The following is a 21,313-nucleotide window of genomic DNA, read 5'->3' on the forward strand; positions in this document are numbered from 1 at the left end:
ATCCACCGTTAAGCCATAGATGCCCGCCCCCCCGTATGGCAGCTCTTTAATGTATAATATATAACAAGATGCATTGCTTCAGTGTAATGCAGCAGCACCTGTGCAAATTTATTGTTGCTTAGCCTAGAAAAGCACAACCAAGTCTTTCTCTACACTCCATTTTGGGAACAATGCTTTACCTCTCTGCTTAGGCTCCCCGGAGATCAATTTAGTACAAGCAATCATTTGTCAGTCTCCTGCTCTATGAAATCCTGACAAAGAAACAGTCCAAAGAGCCTTTTTTTCAGGCAGATCACTTGATGGTTGGTATTATTTAACGACTGTCATGAAAACTCTGAAATTGTTGCTTTACAAAATGCATCTGCTCCCCACCCTGACCCAGTCCGTTGTGAATTGGCAAGAGGGAGGATTTGTCATCAGTGAGAATAGTCTTTGATTGTGCATATGCGTTTCCAACAAATTCCCGTCTGACTTGCACAGAACTTCAGCAGGCAGGAAATTATACCAGTAAATAGCCTGTCAGAGCTTGCTGCCAGCCACGATCAAGCGTATTAAAGGCATTTCACAGTGACTGCATCTACCACCTCTGCTCTGTCCCTTGAAATGGGGGTATCAGTTGGTCACGATGTCAGCGATGCTGGGCACCTAGGAAGGAGACAGAAGATGAGGGAGGAGGGGCAGGTGCACACAGTATTATACATTCGTAGTGAAAACCTCCTCCTTTGGGAGTCAGATAAGGACCGGCTGCTAGGCTGGCCCCATCTCAGGTTCAAGCTAAGTGATGGTGAGCCAGTGGTTCAGTACTTTAATGAAAATTTGATCCATACAGAATCCCTTCTGTAGCCATATGTGTAGCCAAATAGCCCTTTTTGTCCAGATGTAAGCCCCTTGCAAGGAGCAGGGGGACAGCAGCCGGCACAAGGAGGTCTTGATTTTGGTTGGTCTCTTGCTGCTACTGTGCTGAAATTCAATTGAAACTTCATGGGAGTAGACGGCCTCTCTGTACTGAAAGCAATTTTTGCCTCTCCGATGCTCTCATTTCTTGTACAGGTGCTCCTCACTTAACATTGCCTCAGTTAACGTTGCTTCGTTATTACGACACTGATCTATTAGGGAACATACTCGTTTGTAGTCGTGCAAAGTTTGGTTATAACGTCATTGGGCCGCTGCCTGCTAGTAGGTAACTACTGTGACGTAATTGGATTTGCTTAACGTCATTTCACGTAAAGTTGCATTTTTCACGACTGTAACTAGCCAGGAGTAGCTGTACTTCGGTGGCAGGTGAGCATGAGTTGATATTTATATTATGTGTGTATGCCCATGTGTGTGCAGCGAGACCAAGGAAAAAGATCGTTCAGTTTTCAACATCTACTACCATTAATTAGATATCCTTTTTTTTTTCCCTTTTTATTGTCCATCTATCCTTGAACCACAGCATTCCCCAGCTGTCCCCACGTTCAGTCTATCGATAGGCCTAGCAGGTTATCAAGGGTTGATTCATGGCACAGTGATACGATTCAATTGTGCTTATTCATTATTTATAGAAATCACAGGCTTCAACATAATGGCCGTATCAGGTTACAAGAGCAAGCTCGCTGTTATAAATTAAATAGAGATTGACTGGAGTGTGCCAGCCACAGCAGTCTGTGAATGAAAGCATTGAATGTGTTCAGATCTTTGCTCTCTACTGTAAGGTCACAGGTAGAAATATTTTCTCTAGCAGACTTTGCGACCCAGAGGTGAATAGAGCTGACAATTAAATCAAGTGATACTCCTGTTAATACAGTCTGGTATACTGCAGGCTTTTTTTTTTTTTTTTTGCAAGAACACAATATTGGCTCGTATTCAGTTCGTGATCTAACCACACGGCCCTTCTCTGCAGTACTGTAGCCTCGCTAGTCGTTCCCCAGTCTGTATTTGTATATACACCCCAAGGACTTTGCACTTGTCCCTGTTGACTCTCACCTGATTGATTGCCAGCCTATTCAGGTCATTCTGGATCCTAGCCCTACTCCCAATTTGGTGTCATCTACAAATTTGCTAAGTGTATACTCAATCCCATCATCCAAATCATTAATGAAGATATTAAACAATACCAGACCCCTGCGGAAACCCCACTTGATACCCCCTCCCAACTAGACGTTGAGCCATTGATGACTACTCACTGAGTACAATGGTCATCGAAGGAAACCCGGTTGGTCAAGCAGGACTTGCTGGCTGTTCCTGATCACCTTGTTCGCCTTCGGGTGCTTCACAGTGGATTCCTTGAGTATCTGCTCCATGATCTTTCCATAGACAAAAGTCAGGATGACTCGTGTGTACTTTCCCAGATCCTCCTCCTTCTCTTTCTTGAAGGTGGGCACTATGTTCGCCCTTTTCCAGTCATCTGGGTCCTTGCCCGACCTCCAGGAGTTGTAAAGAGGATAGCAAAAGGCTCTGAAATTACCTTGGCCAGTTCTTTCCTGTGCCCTAGGGTGCATCCCATCCAGAAAAGATTGCCATCGCGTCACAAGGATTACAGCTCAGGGTGGGGACAGATGAACAAATTAGCCCAAGTTAAAAGATGGGAGGGGGCAGTTTCCACACCTCGGCTGCTGTGCAGTAGTGTTTTGGTGTCTGATCTATGCCTCGGGGAAGTAGAAGCTTTCAAGTTGCATCTTTTGGGAATAAACTATCCCCGTTTCCCTCTCACTTACTGCAAGAAAGAAAGGACACACAAAACAGTGACTGGAGGTCAGCTCACACACAGTAAATCCTTCCCTTCCTCCAGGTGTATAGTTCACAAAACTTACGTGAAGGGGGGGAGCAATGGATGCAGCGATGCTTTCCCAGATTCATTTTTTCTATTTAACATATCCCATTTTACAAACAAGGGTGTTTTCTCCAACAGAGCTTCCTTTTGGCCTATTTGACATAAAAGATGTTAAACCAGCACTTTCCAAACCTGGCTGCATGCAGCGTATGCTTCATCCGGCTGCCTTTCCCTGATACAACACGCAGCCCATAGCTCACAAGAGTTGAGGCTGTTCAGCTCCTGTTTGGTGCCTGGCTTTCAGATGTAAGGAGCACCCAGCAGTTCCCCCTGAAGCCACCGAGGCAGCGGAGAGGCCTTAAGTGTAGACACCCAGATCCGAGTGCTTTGGATTTGCCCTTAGTAGACAGTACCTCTTTTTGACGGTATCAGATTAATCTTGTCCTGGATTACAGAATCATTAAATGAATTAAAGTGCCCCATTACAATAGCTCCAAGGGAACAAGATGGCATAATTGCTTCGCTAGATGATCTGGAGAGGGTGTTTAAAACAGGCTGTGAAGGCAGAACCCAAAAGCATGGACTCTTTTTGCTTCAAGTCATTCAGCTGTTAATAACTCTTCCCTCATGCTTCCATTCCCTGGAAAGACACGACTAGCTAGCTGGTGTCTGAAGCTAATTTTATGAACGATAATTTAATACACAGTGCACATAAACTGTGTACTTAGGCTGAATACAAATCATGTTTCAGTGACATGAATTATGCCCTTAGCTGAAGATCACTATGGCAACTAATGACATCATCCCAGGCTTCAACCTGCACTAAATCCATTTCCTAAGTGTCTTTATTTTATTGAAGTGGAGATCGTCTTGGCTTTATTGAGTAGAAATTTATAAGTACTGCCGTGTTGTCAAAGGTTTGCAATGTATGTTTACTGTCATTTGGAAAGGTTTATTCCCTTTGTGGCTAATGTTGTTCTCATGAAGAAAACCTAATGAAAATTGCTGTTTGTATTTGGCTGGTAACATTTGTTGATAACATATGGTCTGGGCACGCTTCAGCAAATACGAAGGTTTTAATAGTAAACAGAGATGCAAGTTGTGTAAAGCAGCTGCTGTCAGAATACACACAGTGCACGTGTGGGTGTCTTCTTCCACGTCCCCCCCGAGCATACTTGTCCATTGTCTTCCTCGCTTTCCCCATGGGAGCAAACTGACAATGCATCAAAGTTTTTGCTTTTTTGGAGAGGGGGAAACACAGCCTGTGCCTTTGCGCCACAAAAGAAGTAAGGTTGTTTCCTGCTTCTCAGGTGTAAAACACCTGTTAAAGAGCTGGTGGTGAGAAAGCCCTAACACTTGGGGACCCTAATGGAAACCACTGCTATCAGATACTTTGGGCAGTTCGATGCCCCGGCATAAAAAATTAAATGTGTTTGCATTGGGTGGTATGCTGACCCCAGGTAGGAAGTTTCAGATCCAATCCGACCAGGGGAAATGCCTGGTTTACCCAGGTCTGTCCTGACTATGCGGAGCCCACAGATAGTAAATGATGTTCAGAAGGCGGTAGAGCATGAAGCCACATTATGGCATGCGCAAGGAGAGGGTTATTATGTTTCCTGGTATCTATCCCATGCAGAAAACACCATTCAATGCTTATGTATGAGAAGCATAAACACTCAGGGCTAGATCTGCATCCATCCTAAATTTGATTTCCAGGGAGAAACACCAGTTTGTGTCAGCTGAGCATCGAGCCCCATGTTTGCATTTGAAATAGGAAAAGTGTAGGAGTGGAAATATAATGCTTAATAAATGCTCGGTTGAATACTTTACAAGATTTTATCGCACTTAAGGTGTGATTAAATTAGTGCATGATTACTGAGGGCACTGATTGACAGCTGGCTTCACCCACTCCATCACTGCAGATGTGTTTGATGCGACACAAGATTTAGCTGGTTTCCTGTGGTTTATCATGTACCTCTCCTGCACCCCTGGTTTTGTTGGACCTTTTGCCCAAGCATGGGATGAGTCTTCAGGCTCTCTGTTTGTTTGAAAAATGGGCAGGTTTTTCAAAATGACTCAATCCCCAGCTGTTTCTCCCAACTTCATTGGGAAGGGGAACATGTTCAGTATGTTTCCAAATTAAGTGATGGTTTCTGTTGGCAGCTAGATATGGACCAGGGGCCCCAATTTCAGATATTTGCTGTTGTGGCCTCTCCAAGTTCTCCTACCGTTCCTTGAATCATCTCCATCACTGCACCTTCAATCCCTTGTGAAACCCAGGGTTTTCCAAAGCCTCTTCAGTTACTCCTTGGCTTTTTGTGCCCCTGCAGCTGTGTCCTTTGCTTCCCCAGCCATTCCCAGTGATAGCTGTAGCTGAAGTCCTGGGGAAGTCCTTGTGCTGCAAGTAGCAGTGAAAGCCCTGTGCTGCTAACACTTGGTGTAATGGGAGGTTGCTCATTTTGGAAGCATGTTGCTTAGCTAACTCTGAAAGTCTCAGACACAACCACCCCCCTCCTTATTCTTGATGGCGTTCAGGGAGACTTCAGTTGGCCTGATCCTGATCTACACTGTACCAGTGTAAATGCAAAGTGAATCTGCACTATCCAGATCAGGTGTTTAGGGGGGCAAGTCACCACTTTGCAACAGGGAGAAGTCCATCGGCCTCTTTAGCAAAGACTTGGTTTCACCACTGCTGGAAGCTTCGTCTCCTGGGCTAGCGAGCTGCCATCCCTTGCAATGCAGTGACAAGTCGAGACACTTTGCAAAATGTATCTGAAGTTAATTGGACTATTAAAATGAAGATTGAAAATGTAAAAGCTTCCCTAGTCTTATAATGTAGAAATGGCCACAAATCACATGAAACCAAGTGTGTGCAAACCCCAGAGCTGCCAGAGGGAGAGGAGGTTCATAGCCTATCAGCAAAATTATTGTAAAAAAAAAAATGGCTGGCCTTAAAAGATGACAAAACAATGTTTCATGCCTGAATCACAGCTACAAGCAGAAATACCCAAACCAGTCCTGCCTGTAGCTCCTCACTGAGACAAAATGAAGGCAGGTAACCTGCCTGTCTTAACTTCATCTGGAGACCTTCAGGAAGGAGGGCAGCTGCTGAGCCGGCTTGAGTTTCACAAAGTCCTTTCTGCCCGTGACTTTTCGAAATCAAAGCCCGAATTTCAGTTCTGTAACTTCTGAGGAACAGCCAGCGCTGCCTCTTCACAATGGCCAGGCCTAGGAGATTAACAGGGGGAAGCAGCCCAGGTGAAGATCACACAAGCATATTGATTTTGCTAGCAAAAGGTACAAGATGACCCGTTCAGGGTTTAGCTGTGCTACCTGGCATTGAGTGCTCAGAAGTGACAAGGTCCCAAAGGATTTCTGCATCTCTCCAAAGACCTGCAGGTTGTGGTTACTAATTACCCGACAGCTACCAGTATGAGGACCAGTGAAGTCGATCCTTTTATAAATTCAGCTCATTGCAGCCTCCTTACCCCAGAAGGGAAGAAGAGGTGACATTTGCCATTTCTGCATGGCCCAGATAACGAGCCAGGCTTTGAGATCATTGCATTATTCCTAACCCCATCAGAGCAGGAAAGTGTGCAAGAGTGTTTCAGAAAATGCCTGTGTCAAAGAGGCAAAACCTGGGTCTATTGTTGCAGTCAGGGTTAGGTACAAGGATTGCCTGCTTGGTAAATGGCTCAGGGGCTGGGGTCTCTTGTTCAGTATAAGGCATTGTGAACTGTTTCAAGCCTTGCAACTAACCATCACCCTTGTTTCTGTAACCAGTGGTTTGTTCTGCTGATTTATCCTATTTGTATTGGCGCCACGATGCCAGGAGTTTGGTTGACACTTCCACAGTGATTTATGGAGATGAGCTATTTTTGAATCTTCAGCACCTGAAGGCTGGGCTGGGGTCATCGTCTTTGACCATCAAATGCACAGCTGCCATCCTGGGAAAAAGGAGATGGCACAGCATGCTGATGGTTGGCAAGAGAGCTGGGATGCTCGTTGCATGGCTTCCAGCTGATATAACCCTGCTCCTCCCAGAAGGGCACACCACGCCGAAGCTCAGATGCATCCTAGTGATTTGCTGGTAGGGGTTGGCGTGTCTAGGCAATGATTACAGCCGCAGCAAGCTTCTCACCAGGCATCTGAGATGCCGGTGACCCCATCCTCTGCTGGATTGCATGAGCAATCCCTCCTCACACCATGCTGCCACAGCTGAGATAAGAGCTAACTCTGTTATCTCATTAGAAGTCAGGTGAGTTCCTGCAAAATCTCATGCTGAGCTGCACATCCCCTGGACCCATCAAGAAGAGATGTCTGGAAGGGCCCTTCTGAGTACTCAAGACCTGTCCCTTATCATGTCATTGCAGACAGCCACCTCATAAATCGCTTTATACCCTGATCATTCATCTGCATGGAGCTGTCATGGTACTGCCACTAGCACTTATCCCCATTTGTTTTGGATTTTCCCCTCGCAGGGAATACTTCTGAGCATTACAGCTCCTCTACAAATATGTTTCATCGCAGAGCGGGGAGGGCATGGAAGGAGCCTAAAAAAGTCTCTGCAAATAGAAATGAAAAAAGCTGAAAAGTAAATGGATGCTTCATAGCAGTAATTATAGGTACAGCTCGTTAGTTAAGTATGATCCCCAGTTCCCATTAGAAGACTCTGTTTTCAGTTGCTGCGGAAAAATATTATGTGATCATATAATTAAGGACTGCGTCCTAATGCAGTATGCACGAGGAGCCTGAACTAAGCCTTAATTCTAGCAGTCTCTAAGGTTTGAGGACTTGGTTTTGTTTGCAACCTTTAATAGTTTTCTTCTTATGTAGTTTTTTGGGTTGTTTTTTTAAATGAGACTCTAGATAGAATATTTCAAAAATGTTTCCACAAACAACTTGGGAATCAGATTTTCCAGCGTAGAATTATGGTAAGAAGTAAAGAGCGGGATAGATGCATTCCCCCTGTTACAAATGTGAGCTAGAATAAGATTGCAGGTTTTAGAGAGGCCCGTACTGGTTTCTCACAGGCCGCAGAAGAGGCTCCAAACTCCTTGGCATCTCGTGTTGTTTTCAGAATCACCTAATGTGAAGCTTTTAAGATTAAAAGGGGAGCAGTTCTCAGCACTCACCGCTGCTTTGGGACAGGTCTAAGCAGATGGCTGTTGAAACAGTAGGAATAAAGATATTTTAAAGTGGCAGGTAAAATTGTGCAAAGGCCTTCTGAACAATAGTTTGCTTGGTGTTGCTAGCTGAGCACAATCCCATGCCATTCAGACTTCCTTCATCAATTCTCCCAGGGTCCACAGGCTCATTTCTGGAAAAGCCAGCCCGTCGCACTTTCCAGAACCGGCTGCCTTTTGAGCAGGATATGGATTCAGAGCCACAGCAGCAAGCATCCCATGTAAAACTGCAGGTACTGTGGCCAAAACCACATCAGTACCAAGATGAAGTGCTAGAAGTCATAACTTTTATCGTTGGCCTGTCTTCATGGCTATTCAAAAATGACATACAGCTGTGAAAAGGCCATTGGGACTCATGGTTTAATTCTTTTTTGCAAAAAAGTAGTTGGTCTAATAAAAGATATCCCCTCCACCATGAGTCTTGATTGCTGTTTCCTCTAGACCAGTATGACTACATCCTGGATACCTGATACAGCTGTGAATGCTTTTTGTTACCTTGCGTCATATTATTATAACATTATCGTATTATTATTATAATAATATTATAATAAGATGTGTAATAATAATATTATATATCTATAATATAGTAGTATTATATTATAATAATATGTAGTATAGATTATGTTATAATAATATGTATTATTGTTATAATAATACGTATCGTATTATTATAATATTTTTGTATTATGCTGAAGTTTATCTTTGTGTCCCTGGTACTAGAAAGGTGGCAGATTTGCAGTTCTGAAACAGGGTGATTGCTTCTCTGGAAACCCAGGAGCTGAAAGTCTGAAATATCCCGTCTGGCAAGCAAGCTCTTTAAAAAGAAGACGAAAAATGTCTAGGTTGCTGGCTTAAGGAGAGCCAGTCCTGAAAACTCATCGATGTACATTAGTGCTATCCATTTACCTTGCGACTACTGCATCGCCCGTGCATGTCATTGCTGTATGTTTGAGAAGAGGACGTACGAGTGCAATGAGGACTGCAGACAGATGGAGCACGTGTGCTGTCCTAAAGAAATCACTTGCCCTAGCAGTCTGAGAAATGCTAGCGCTCTTGAGTTAAAGCAGGCAGTGAGCTATTGTCAAGGAAACGCGCAGTTTGGAGCAACACTGCCTTTACTGGTAGACCTAAAATTAGACCTGCCATCTGTGTTTTGATTTCAGTGCTTGCGCATATGAGTTACCTGCCACCCTCTGCTTAAGGCAGGTGAGGGATTTAGGTATTTGCACAGCAGGAGAATTCTGCTCCCTACCCAATACTGCAAAAAATTGGAGGAAAGAGCTGGGATAAACCGAGCCAGCCTGAAATGTTGCCTTGGCACGTAACTAAAGCCACCCGAGCTCAGGATCCTGGCCTGTTTGTATCGTGGTTTGGGCCTGTCTGGCTAGAGCAGGAGTCTCTTCTTGCAGCAGATTCAACCTGTGCTAAGTCCGAAGGTACCTGCCATTTCATAAGAGGCAAGGTTTCCATCGAGATTTGCATTTGTTTTGAGCTCCAGTCAGCAGATAAAAGGATTTGGTGCATCTGCTTACAAGCTTGAGAGACTCGCTCACGTGGCTCCTCTTCCAAGGAGGATTTTTTTTTACTGATGATATCTCATCCCACCTTTCCAAAACCCTGGTAGATTTTTTTTTTCCCAGAGAAAAGGTCACAAAAAGCTGCTGTTTCACATTCTGCCTGTCATCCTTGTCACAGTCGCTTTCAGGAAAAGAGCTATCAAAAGGATGCTTTGTCCTGATTTATGCGGGATTTATTAAGCTCAAGGTGAGGAGAGAAGGGAGCTGCCTCTCTTTGCCATGAGAGACTCAAATTTCCTGGGACAAAATTTAAATGAGCTGAAAATCCTTCTCAGCCGTAATGACAGGTCCCCCATCTGTCCAACATCTGGAGACAAGCACCTGCAAAGCAGCAACGTACAGGACGTGGTTGGTCTTCCCTAAATCTCTCTTCCCACCCAAACCTTAGTGCACTCTCAGTAAAAATCAGTAACAGAAATAGAGCTGTTATTAGGAAGATTTTATGCCCGCTGGCTCCGGTGGACTCAGGGTGAGTCCTTATACACTAAGTAACCCTGGTGAAGTCAGCAGGACCCTATAAATCAGGGAAACATTGGTTGCGGTGTGATTAACGGGAGACTGTAAATTGTCAAGAGCTGTAATTCAACTGCACATGTCAAAAACTAATGAGCACCAGGCACTTAGTGGTGCCACAGTCACTGTTTCTTTATACTTTGCTTACTCACGAGTATACAAAATGCTGCGATATATGGTGGGGTCTGCCTGAAACTAAGACGATTTTTGCTAAATCTTGAAAGAGGCAAATGTGCGCTGTGACGTTAGCTCCTTTTCGGTTAGAGAGTAACGTGAGGACTTGCTGGGCTCTGAAGTTGTCTATGGAAAGCAGTGCACTTGCCCTCTAGGCCAGTGTTCTCCAAATGTTTTTGATCGCGCACCCCTATCAGTAAAAAAATTTTGAGCACGCACCCACAATATATGTATATTTATATAAATAGAAATAGAAGTGCTAATATTTTCTTAGATTTATGGATCGCCTTGCGCACCCGACTTTGGAGACCACTGCTCTAGGCCACTGCTTTCAATTCCAGGTTTGCGTCTGATGGATGAGTAGGGTAATGAATTGCACCAGCTCGTGCTGTATATCATGAACCGGTGCCCTGGTGCCAGTACTTGGGTGAATGAGTATCCGTACCATCAGCCCCACCATCTCAATCAGAAGGACTCGGCCTTCTCGTTAGCAGTCTCTCCAGGCTAAACTAATCTGACTGCAGAGGCGACCACTGCAGCTGGCAGCTGGAGCCCATAGGAAGCTCAGCATTGAAAAGCTTGCACCCCTCCGCTCCACTCTTCTCCACTCCACTGCTTCCTCAGCCATAGGGAAACAAAAAGGCTTAGAAAGAAGCAAGGTTCACATCCAACAAAAAAAAAGTGGGGGGTGGGAAGGGAAAGCTACATCAAGTAGGAGAAGGACATCAGGTACAAGGAACTGTAGATGTCTTGTGTGTAGAGTCACAAATGTCCTCTTATTCTGTAACTCTTGCACAGACTTGCATTGCACTGCAGCTTGATTACCGGGCTTTCTTTTGCTAACTTGCAAGCCAGATGCCAATAAATGAAGTTCTCTTCAAACTTGCCGTCTTGTGACTTCCAGGTCCTCCATTGTCTCCCACAAAGAGCCACAACTTTTCTAAGCATCTGTCTCGCATTTCCCTAACACGTTAATTAGCACGTTGTCGCTTACACTGTGGTACACTTTCCTGCATGTGTGACAGGCGGTGACGTCCCAGATGAACCATGTCCACGCCCGGGTGGTGGCACAGCTCTACTGCTTTGGTGTCTAACCCTTTCCCCGGTTGTTTTTCACAGCTGGGGCACTCAAGGTGACTTCAACACGACGCACGCGCTTCCCGCGGTGAAGGTGAAGCTGTTCACAGAAAGCACCGGCGTGTTGGCTCTAGAAGACAAAGAGCTTGGGCGGGTAAGGAAATCTCACATTTCTCAATGCCTCTTTCCTGCTTGGCTCAGGGGGCTAAGGGCACTGCAGTGGTGGCAAGCAGAGCCGTGGACACCACGCCACAAATAAGCAAGCAAACTAGAAATGGTGCTTTTCATTGCCAGAAACCAGCGTATCCCCTGTGTCGTCCCCGGTGCTGGCTTTGAGTGGCACTAGTTCAGCTGGAGCGAGCAAGTGTCGGGTATCTTTTGTGTGATGCTGGCAGGCCTGGTCCCCCCAGAAGGCACGCACGAAAATGCCCTTTGCCGAGCTAAAAGGCGAGATTGTTCTGAAGTAGAAAAGAGTATTTCAGGCTGGGCCAGGGGGTGCTGGGCTGCTTTCAAACACGCTGGAGGAAAATAGCATTGAAGGGGCTGATAGTAGTGACTATTTAGGAGGGGGGAAATCCTGGCCTCGTTGAAACCTGTGACTCCCCCAGAGCCAGGACTTTGCTCTGGGAAGCGCAGCCTTGCTGCAGACCTGGGAGGTCGGTGTCATCTGCCAGGGCTCTCATTAGCCAAGAATTTGGATGTTATGGCTTTGGCTACAGACCCCACTTTCTTCCTTCACCTCCCCACCCCTTGCTGCAATCCCGAACGTGGACCCCGGTCTTCGAGACGGATTGTCCTCCAGTGCCATTGCCGACTCCAGCATGCCCACGGAGAGTACTTTTCTGTTGCTTTATGACACTTCAGCGAGTCGTCATTGATTTTTTTCACAGCCTGCAGCTATACAATTTGTCTTGGCTGCCGATGTAATTGGCAGTGAGCTCCCTGCCATCTTTTCCTCTGCTCTTTAGGTATTTCAGTTTGGCACATCCACTGCAGCCATTTTTCTAAAAGTGAGCCCCCCTCCGCAGTCCAGGCCAGCGTCCCAGGTGCCCGAGCCTCCCTCCAAATGTAGAGGGATGAGGTGAAAATGAAACACAAAGCCTCTGATAAGCTACCCAAGGATTATTCGCATTCAAAGAAAACTTTTCAAACATGTTAAATACGCGGAGGGTGAAAATCTCTGAGATGTGCGTGCAGCATTGACATTTAAATCCCAGCCGGGCTGAAATGTCACAGGACATGCCGTCAGGAATTATCGTTCCAAATCTCAGGAAGGTGGAACGAAAGGACAGAAGCACGCAGCTGCTTTTTAAAACTAAAGAAAAGGGCTGCAAACCAACTGTATGCAGAGAGCCAAAGGGCAAAGGCTATTTCAGGAGCAAAGGGGTGGAGGGTAAGTCCATTCCTCTGCTTTTTTGATACCCGAGTGCAGACAGACTGCACCCAAAAAAAGGCATTTTAGGAGCAGGAACATGGTAACAAGTAAACAGCATGTCTTTTTTAAGTCTTTATCAGACCATGGATGCTTAGACTTTGGCCTGCTTGAGAGCAGCAGCTGGAGGCACCCCCCAGAGTAATTTCTGTATTGCATTTCCAAGTTTATCTTGTGTACCAGGAGTGGTGGGCAGGGCTTGCTTGGGGGAGACTTCTGCCTAGACCATGGTGTGGGCATAGCCTATAAAGTCCTCTTTATATTCCTCTGAACACAACGGATCTTCAAAACCTGCTCAGCTAAAGCCAGCAGTGGGTGGTGGTGTTGAATGCCCTGGCACATTTGAAACCCGCACGCTCATTTTATACCAGCCTCCAAGAAGCCATGCAATGATAACTGTTTTTGGTCTGAGCTGGAGTGAAAGAAGCCCGTCTCATTACAGAAGCAAGGGGTAGTGTCAGATATCCCTGCACCAGCCTTGGAAGAGTTACAAAAAAAGAGCTAGGGGAAATAAAGAAAACCTCCCCAAAGAAGGGAGCATGGCATTCACATGCCGCCCGTGCCTCCTGCATCACCACAATGAGCCGCATGCAATTTCCCAGCAGCAAGGAAGCTGCCTTACCTGCCAAGACCCACGGTCCATAAGTACAGAAGCATGTAAGTGCCATCCTGGGTCACACCTTGGTCCATCTAGCCCAGGAGCCTGTGTCCAACATTGGCAGAGGTGGACGCTTTAGTGGTAAAGCACTGAATATAGTCATCTATCCCCTATTCATGACCCTTCCTGACATCTACCATTAATGATATAACAATGCCGGGAAACATCTCCAACTAGTCTGTACAGTAGGTATGAATAGATTTATCCTTCTTGCATTTGTCTAGTCCCTTTTAGAGCCTGGCTCTGCCCTTTGCTTCTACCTTCTCCCATGGCAGAGCATCCCACAAGTACTTTCCCTTGTTAGTTTACTAATGTCAGTAGTATTCTGGGATTTGATGAGGAACAGTTCCCTTTGTCCGTGCCGTTCATGATTGTTTAGCCCTTTAAAATATAGTTTATATAGACCTCGCATGATTTTTATAGACCTAGACCTCTGGTTCTCCATCCTATTTCTGCCTGTGCTGAGCTTTCCATTGAGGGGTCTGCAGTGTCATCCAGCTCCTTTTTCCCTGTGTGTTGGCTGTTGGGTTAGGTCCCACTTGCTTCGTAGCTCTTATTCCCGCTGAAGAACTGTGCTTCTTGCCAGGTGGCAATGGGGAGCGGTGCTGACTTTGCTAGTCCTAGGAGCAATTAACTTTGCCTGTTGTGAGGATAAAGAATTCGGCCCTCCCCTCCCCCCCCAAAGAGCAAGCCCAGTTGCCAGCAAAAGGCTGATGAGCCAGCTCCACTGATGCATTTTCACACTGAATTCAGCAGGGGACCATCACTCCCTTTCGGCCTCTTAAAACCTAAATCACGCTGACCAGCACCGGCGTGCACAGAGGGCGACTGGGTAATGTCTCTGGGAGCACGGCTCCTGGCGCGCCTGAGAAAGCCACATTTCGGAAAGGCTGTGTGCCTGGATGTGCTGCCTTCTGTCTGCTGCCGATGCTTTTCCTAATGGATTGGTTTGGGAGTTATTTTTAATCTAATAATTACATCAGGAGCACGGTTAAGGCCCTGATTGGGCTGCGCATAAAGACACAGACCTGTCTGAGGTGACGCGGGAGGCAAGCAGAGGCTCAAAAAGAAAGGGAAGCTTAGGCACTTTCCTGCACAAAAACACCCTGTTCTTGCAGGCATGCTTTTGTGGTCTGACGAGAACTTACAAAGCTCGCTTCTCATTGCAATAGCTAGCTTGGCAGCCGGCCTGTCCTACTCCCCACTTAGCTGCATCTGTTGGACGTGAGAGGTGGAAAAGCCTCGCAAACCTTCAACTTCTGGACTCGAGAGGTGCAAGTCTGGGTTTTTTTAAAGCCAAGGTGCAAGGCTGGTTTTATTGAAGCCAGTAGTAAACATTTCACTGACCTGAATGGAGTCCAGCTTTCCCAGCTGAGCAAGGCAGGATGAGAGGACCCATGAGAAACAAAAATCCCAGTTGATTCCTTCCCCCCATGAAAACAATTTGAAAATCAGTCAAGGCAAATAGCATCCTACATGTATTTAATAAGCAAGGCGGCTTTCCTTGAGCCAGATGTTTTATTGGGCTGCACTGAAGCCCCTCTGATCCCACCACCTGGCTTGCAGCTCCTCTGGACCCTAATCAGAGGCCTGCATCCTGCGGGCTCTTTAATTATGAACCATGCAGCTGCAGTGTAGCGAGATGGGATAGCAGAGCCACTCATGCTGCTTTGCTCGGGAGGCAACTTGCCATTGCTCCTGCAGCAGCTGGGTTGTGAGAGCATCTCCAGACCAGCCGCATGGCCTGGGAAGGAGAGACCCACATCACTGGGGACACTAGCCTTGGGGAAAGCCCAGCCTGTTAGGCAGGATGTGGTGGGAAGGAGCCTTTCCCCGTCTTGTGGCCCGGTGCCAAAGCTCGCTTTGGGAATAAGAGGGTCAAAGGATGGAAATGCTACTGTCCCACTAAGATATAAGGCCAGGCATGCTGGTCGCCAGCCCTTCCAAAAAATAAGGCATAACCAACCAATATGGCTCAGTTAATGTACTTAAGAAAACAATAGTGTCAGAGAAATGAGTCTGCTTGGCAAAGATACATATAGTGGAGTTAAGTGATGGGACAAATAACCAAAAACCACTGAAGTCAACCATGGGCCCTTGGATCGGACTTGAAAATAATTTTTGACGTAGGTCCCTGGAAGTGCTGGTGTTAGGATACTGCTTTCCATGGACAGGGAGAAACCCACAGTCTGCATCAGCAGAGAAGCCAAAGATGGGGGTCGGGTGTAGGGAAGATGATAACCGCAGCGGGCATTTGGCTAGGCAGAAAGGACAGGAAAGCTGTAAGTAATGAGCGGGTGTGCTGCCAGCTGCGGGAGGATTTGCTCACGCGAAGGTTAACACATTAAGCGACGACTTGCCTCATCGCAGAAGAATGGGCACGTTGCTGAATTTCTACTTTGGGGCGAGTCACTGTGGCAGGAGGAATTCAAGAAAACAACAGGGACAGCATCAAGTGAATCAGCCCAATGACCCATCTCGGCTGGCAGAAGCATGCGGGACATTGCCGGCTGTGCTGCGCCTTTCACCACGCGCAGCGGCGTGTCCTGCAGCCGCGTGAAGCAATGACATGAAATGGCATGGGAAAAAGGGCCGGTGGAATAATGCCATTCCTACAGACGGGAGCAACAGCGATGGTCTTTCTGTTGTTCCTTGTCTCTCTAAACAGGCTGTCTGCGATGCATAGCACGGCCACTGCCAGCGACAGTGAAAATGCCTGGCGTGCAGACAGGAGCAGCATGTGACCCCTGCTGTGAATTAGCACTCAGCTCCCATGGCACAAGACGCGGACTAAGCAGATGGATGGACGGAAAAGGATCACTTATCTCTTGCTCTTTGGCGCTATTCCGAGCTCGCAGACTCACCGGGCCACCACCCCGGTCGTGCAACTCAGCACGGCTTTGCTGCAGCTGGTAGGGTTGCATTGCTCAATGCCAGCTGAGAATCTGGCCCGTGTCTGCCCTGCGGAAAGTGGGGGGACCTGAAAAGGTCGTCGTTCTTCTGCAACGCATGGCAGTTTGGCATCCAAGATGAATTTTCCCTGCTGCAAGGTGATGCTGTTGGATGTGCGTTTTAATTTCCGAACCGATTCAGTCAAGAAGCAAAAGAGCGTCTGTGGTGAATTATTCATTTCAAGCCAAGCCAAAAGCAATTGCTCCAAAAGAGGATATTTGTTCAGACTCACAGAGGGGAGGGAATCCTCTTTCGAAGGCCCTCAAACTAAAGTGTTTGCACCTGAAATGCTGTGTTTTGTTCTGGTTGTTTGGGGGAAAGGGTTGGCTTTGTTGCATTTTCTCACGCTCGTCAGGTCTCTAAAATGGCCTAGGAAGTGCAATGTAACCTAGCTGCCCTGGCCCGACAAACACTTAGGCCTGAAAAGATCACTAACCTTTCCATTTTTTGCTCCCCCCGCGAATGCTGTACCTGTGGTATTTTGATGCCAGAGGTGTCCCAAAAACAGTCCGGCTTCTAAGAGCAATCAGAAAACCATGAAAGAGGAGCGTGCTATAGAAAGAATGGGAAAGGCAGCTCCAGAGCAGTCTGTGAACATCAGGAAAGAGCAAACAGTGTCTGTGCCCATGCATGTGCCCATGCCCAGCCCCGAGGCCCGCAGAAGCTGAAATGTAGTAATCCAGAAGCCTCCATTTGGGAAACAAAGTGATTGAAACACATACTTGCACTGCTTTCCTTAATGAACAGAATTTGGTCCTCCATGTTACCAGAATCTGTACCAATAGCAATGAGTGTGAAAGACCTCATGTTTCCCGAGTGTTTATCTCCAAACCTTTTAGGGTTGAAATCTAAGGTTTTCATGCTCCCCTTGGTAAACAACTTCTGTCTGTCGCATGTGGTCTGCGTGGATGCCCAGCTGAATCACCTGCTGGAAGCTTTCCCTAAGATTCATTCACAAAGTGTGATTTATTCTCTGTTTTGCTGACTTCTGCAGTGCATATTTTTTTTCCTAATAAAAATATACGATTTTTCAAATAGCTTCAGACTAGAAGTGAAGGAGCTGTGACTTCTTCCTTCCCACGCAGCTCTGGTTATCAAATTAACCTTTGTGCTTCCACCCTGTGCCTCTCATTGGTCACCCTGTTGGGTCCAGAGGTTTGGACCATCCTTTTGGTTGCATGTGTGAACAGAGCGGGTCCCAGATCTGAGACCGGGTACAATGATGATGAAGGATTTTAACCAGCAGTGAGCTTCCCTCTTTTCTCTTCCATTCTCTATGCTTTCCTCTTTAAAAGACTTTAATAAATCTTTATTAGTAGCAGTAGTGAATAGGAAATTATATTTTTAAAGCTATCCACCGGACCACTCATTACTTATTATGGTAATTAGAAATTAGTAAAACCTGGCATCTCTGAGATGGGCATTCAGTGAACAATTGCTCCTATAGTTCAGGCATGCCTGCGAATGGAAGGCATTGGGTTTCTGCAGTCTAGGAGGTTCCTTCCAGTCTTGCACGTCTATATAGCAGCAGACAGTTTTGTTAGATCCTAAAGGCTAAATACCAGCTTTCTTTCCAAAGAGTCTGCCCTGCGCATACGAGAGCACGGAGGTTATGTTTTGCTGCTCCTGGGAAAGTTCACCCCAATTTAGTTCATTGTATCAGCCCTTGAAAATCTGCACTGTGCATGGAGTCAGCAGCAAAAGACAACCTCCACCCTACCTCAAGTCCTGGCTCAACCTCAACCTGGCTCAAGTCCTGGCTAATACCTGGAGGTGCTAGTGCCCAACAAAATATTTGTAGTCATCCTTGTAAATATGGACAAGATGATGAACTTTTTTCCTCTGGTCTCATTCTCTGAAAACTGAGCCATTGTTAGGAGAAACTTCCCCACAGAAGCAGACTCATAGCCTGGGAGATGCCAAAGCGAAAGTTAGGTGACGTTAGAAACGGGGCCTGACCCTGCCTCTTGGAGGATGCCTGAGGCTTGCACTGGATGGGTTGGAAGTGGTCTCTCTTGGGATGGCTTTAAAATGGAGCAATACTGCAGTGATATATGCAGAGGGTCAAAATAGGTGGCGGGCACATTTTTTAAGATTTAGAGAACAAGTATGTGGTAGCTGAAATAGCCAAGGGAGCTGTATAATCTAGTCCCTAAATACTGGAGTTTGAGTGGAATTTGGTGAGTGAAATCCTTCTTCAGTTGGTGAAATTCTTCCTTAAATTTTGCCAGTCCAATCAGTCGTGTCTCTCCTCCAATGCCATTTTTGTCCCGCACAGGTGGTTCTTCACCCGACACCCAACAGCCCCAAACAATCCGAGTGGCACAAAATGACTGTTTCCAAAAACTGCCCGGACCAAGACCTAAAGATCAAGCTCGCGGTCCGAATGGACAAACCCCAGAACATGAAGCATTCTGGGTAAGTGCTCTGGTTCTGCAGTCTCCTTGCTTCAGCTATACAAGAAAAATAACTTTTTATCTGAATTCAGAAATAAAGAGAAAGTCTTTTCTTTTCAGGTCCACAGACGGTCACCAGAAGAATAAATATAGAAATGAAACGAGTTCCCTCATTTTAATGAACTTTACATATTTTTAGCATCATCCCTTTAATGCACTTGTATGCATCAGCCTAATGGTTTGAATTCCTAAGCAGTACTCCTGAGGAAATTAAAGGGATTTTATTTTCCTGTGTCAGAAAATCACAAGTGAGCTGCCCAGCTCTTTTATGGTGTGGGGGGTATAATGTCCTAAATTATTCTTTGCTCTACTGAATGCTCAGAGCCGCACAGGGTGGGAAAAAGGCTTTCTGTTTGAGCTATAGAAGAAATATCGTTGGTATTTGTGCAGAGCTTTACAGATATAGAATTAAATGAATTCACATACAGGCGGCACAAGAAGACACAAGTAGGGGTAAGGGAATGGCATTAAAAAAGTGAAAAGTGGTACCTGAATAAGAAAGAGAGTTTCCTGGCAAAGCGCTCCCCTAGGCAGTGGGTGAGTCTCTTGGAGGAGCATTGGCATCCTCATCCCTTGAGATTTTGGAAGCTCTGATAGATGCAACAGAGACTAGAAAAGTGCAGGGTGGGGGAAGGGGTTTGGTGAAGATCCTCCTCCATCCTCGTGAGCCCAGGTCTTCGCTCAGCTGGGATCGTTAGGAGCTGCATGCTCAGATCCAAGGGCAGAAGAGAGCTCTGTAATTCCTGTGCTCATTTGTTATTTCTTCCTTGGCCAAGGTGGAGTCAATAGGGAGGCAGCAGTTGTGAGTCCAGCCCCGATTTGTAGAAGACTTTCTCTCTTTGGTCACATCTGTTTCCTTCCAGCTTCTGCTGGCAATAGGGTTGATGAGCTGAGATGTCTGTCCTGCTCACTTCAGCAACCATTTGATTGATAAGATGCTGCTTAAAATTATGTACTTCAGACAGTTAGCTCATTATCACAGCTGCCTTCGGGGCCCAAACAGAAGCCCATTAAAGTGAACGAGCAATAATCCATTGACTTCAGTGGCCTTAGATGGCTCCCTAGGTCTGATTTGCAGAGAACTTGTGACAAAAGCATTACCCGTATCTCATACGCCCCGGGGAGCAAACTCTGCTCAGTTACATCCGTGGAGAAACTCCACTGGCCTCACTGGAGTTATTCTGGATGATGCAGATTATTCTGGATTATTATCGTGCAGGCATAACCGAGAGCAGGAGCTGAGCGCAGCCTCTGCTGCGAAGTGCTTCTCTTCTGCGGCTCTCCTGTTCTGGCACGCGGCTTTGTTGTGCAATACATTTAGGCTGTCAGTCAAGGATTTGACTGTTACTTGTGCAAATATAGAACAACTAGAGACAGCATGTTGCAGCCCTCGTCAGGACTGAAATCTTCCGGCGTTTCACTCCTGACACTTGTTGAGAAAACAGCACTCCGTTTTGCGAAAATCAGCTCTATGTTGGGACTTGCAGTTTTTAAAAAATTGTTCAAACAGAAAGCCTCTATGCAGAAGGTCCCAGCTGGCTTTCAGGCTTACTGTGGGGCTAGCATTACCAGAAGTGAAATCTTAGCTGTACTGAAGTCAATGACATAACTCTTTTCCATTTTAGGATTCCATGGCACTATTTTTTTTTTCCTGGTTTGCATCCTAATTTATGTTGAGATCAGAGAGGTGCCAGTATGAGATCATACCATCTCATTTAGGTTGCCCATGGCAAGCGTGTACAGGAGCCATGCTGCCTTTGGACCTAAGGAGCTGTACCTGCATCATGATATGACACCCAAAGACCTGCCCCTGACTACAGTCAGACCTAGACATGTGCAGATATGTGTTTTAACATAGAGATCCACCAGCATAATGAAAAGCTACAGTTTTTACATCTATTGCTGCAGAAACAAGGTGAAGGTATAAAGTAACACGTGATACACTGCAGTCACCATAAATTAAATGGGTTTCTAGCACTGGGTGATGTCTCTGGTTCCATTATTGCTATTTTTGCAAGTGGCTTTATTGTGGGTTTGCTGTGGTAGCTACCACATGTGTTTTCTTGGAGAGAACCATCATTGGAAAGGCTGAATTCCCTTCCTCATTTAAGAGCATCCAGTTCACCTGCACTGCATAATCAGAGGATGCCCAGGAACTGGTTGTGTGCTCATGAACCAAGTTATTTGGTTGGGTTGGTCCCATTTTTCCAGGGGCTACCCCCTTGGTTTTGGATGTGCTAAGTGCCGTACTGGATGACAGCTCCCTCAGCAAAATGGTTTGATGGGGGCTAGAAAGCAACACTTTCCCCCAGCCTTTCCCCTATCAACGTATTCTTCTGGCTATGCAATTGCCACTCAGCAAAATGAAAGGACTGCTATATTCAGCAGGTCCAAAGCTGCCCTGACTTCATACCCAGGCTGATCTCTTTGCAGGTTTTGGCTGTCATTGTAGATCCTATAATTTATGCTTATTGTGCCCTTGCCATTCATTTTTGTCTTAAAAAGGAAGAGGAGGAGAGGAAATAATGCTGAAAAA

General features: G+C 46.2%; 1 protein-coding gene across 1 annotated transcript in view; it reads left to right on the forward strand.

Annotated features, from left to right (window-relative positions):
* CADPS (calcium dependent secretion activator) overlaps positions 1-21,313 on the forward strand; it is a 245,719-nt gene that overhangs the window by 108,922 nt on the left and 115,484 nt on the right. The window contains exons 7-8 of the mRNA XM_019536711.1: positions 11,322-11,433; positions 18,600-18,739. Of these exons, the coding sequence (XP_019392256.1) occupies positions 11,322-11,433; positions 18,600-18,739 (252 nt within the window). The remainder of the gene's footprint in view (positions 1-11,321; positions 11,434-18,599; positions 18,740-21,313) is intronic.

The sequence above is a fragment of the Crocodylus porosus genome, unplaced genomic scaffold (genome assembly GCF_001723895.1).
Source record: "Crocodylus porosus isolate Cpor-Errol unplaced genomic scaffold, CroPor_comp1, whole genome shotgun sequence".
NCBI classification, from domain to species: domain Eukaryota; kingdom Metazoa; phylum Chordata; order Crocodylia; family Crocodylidae; genus Crocodylus; species Crocodylus porosus.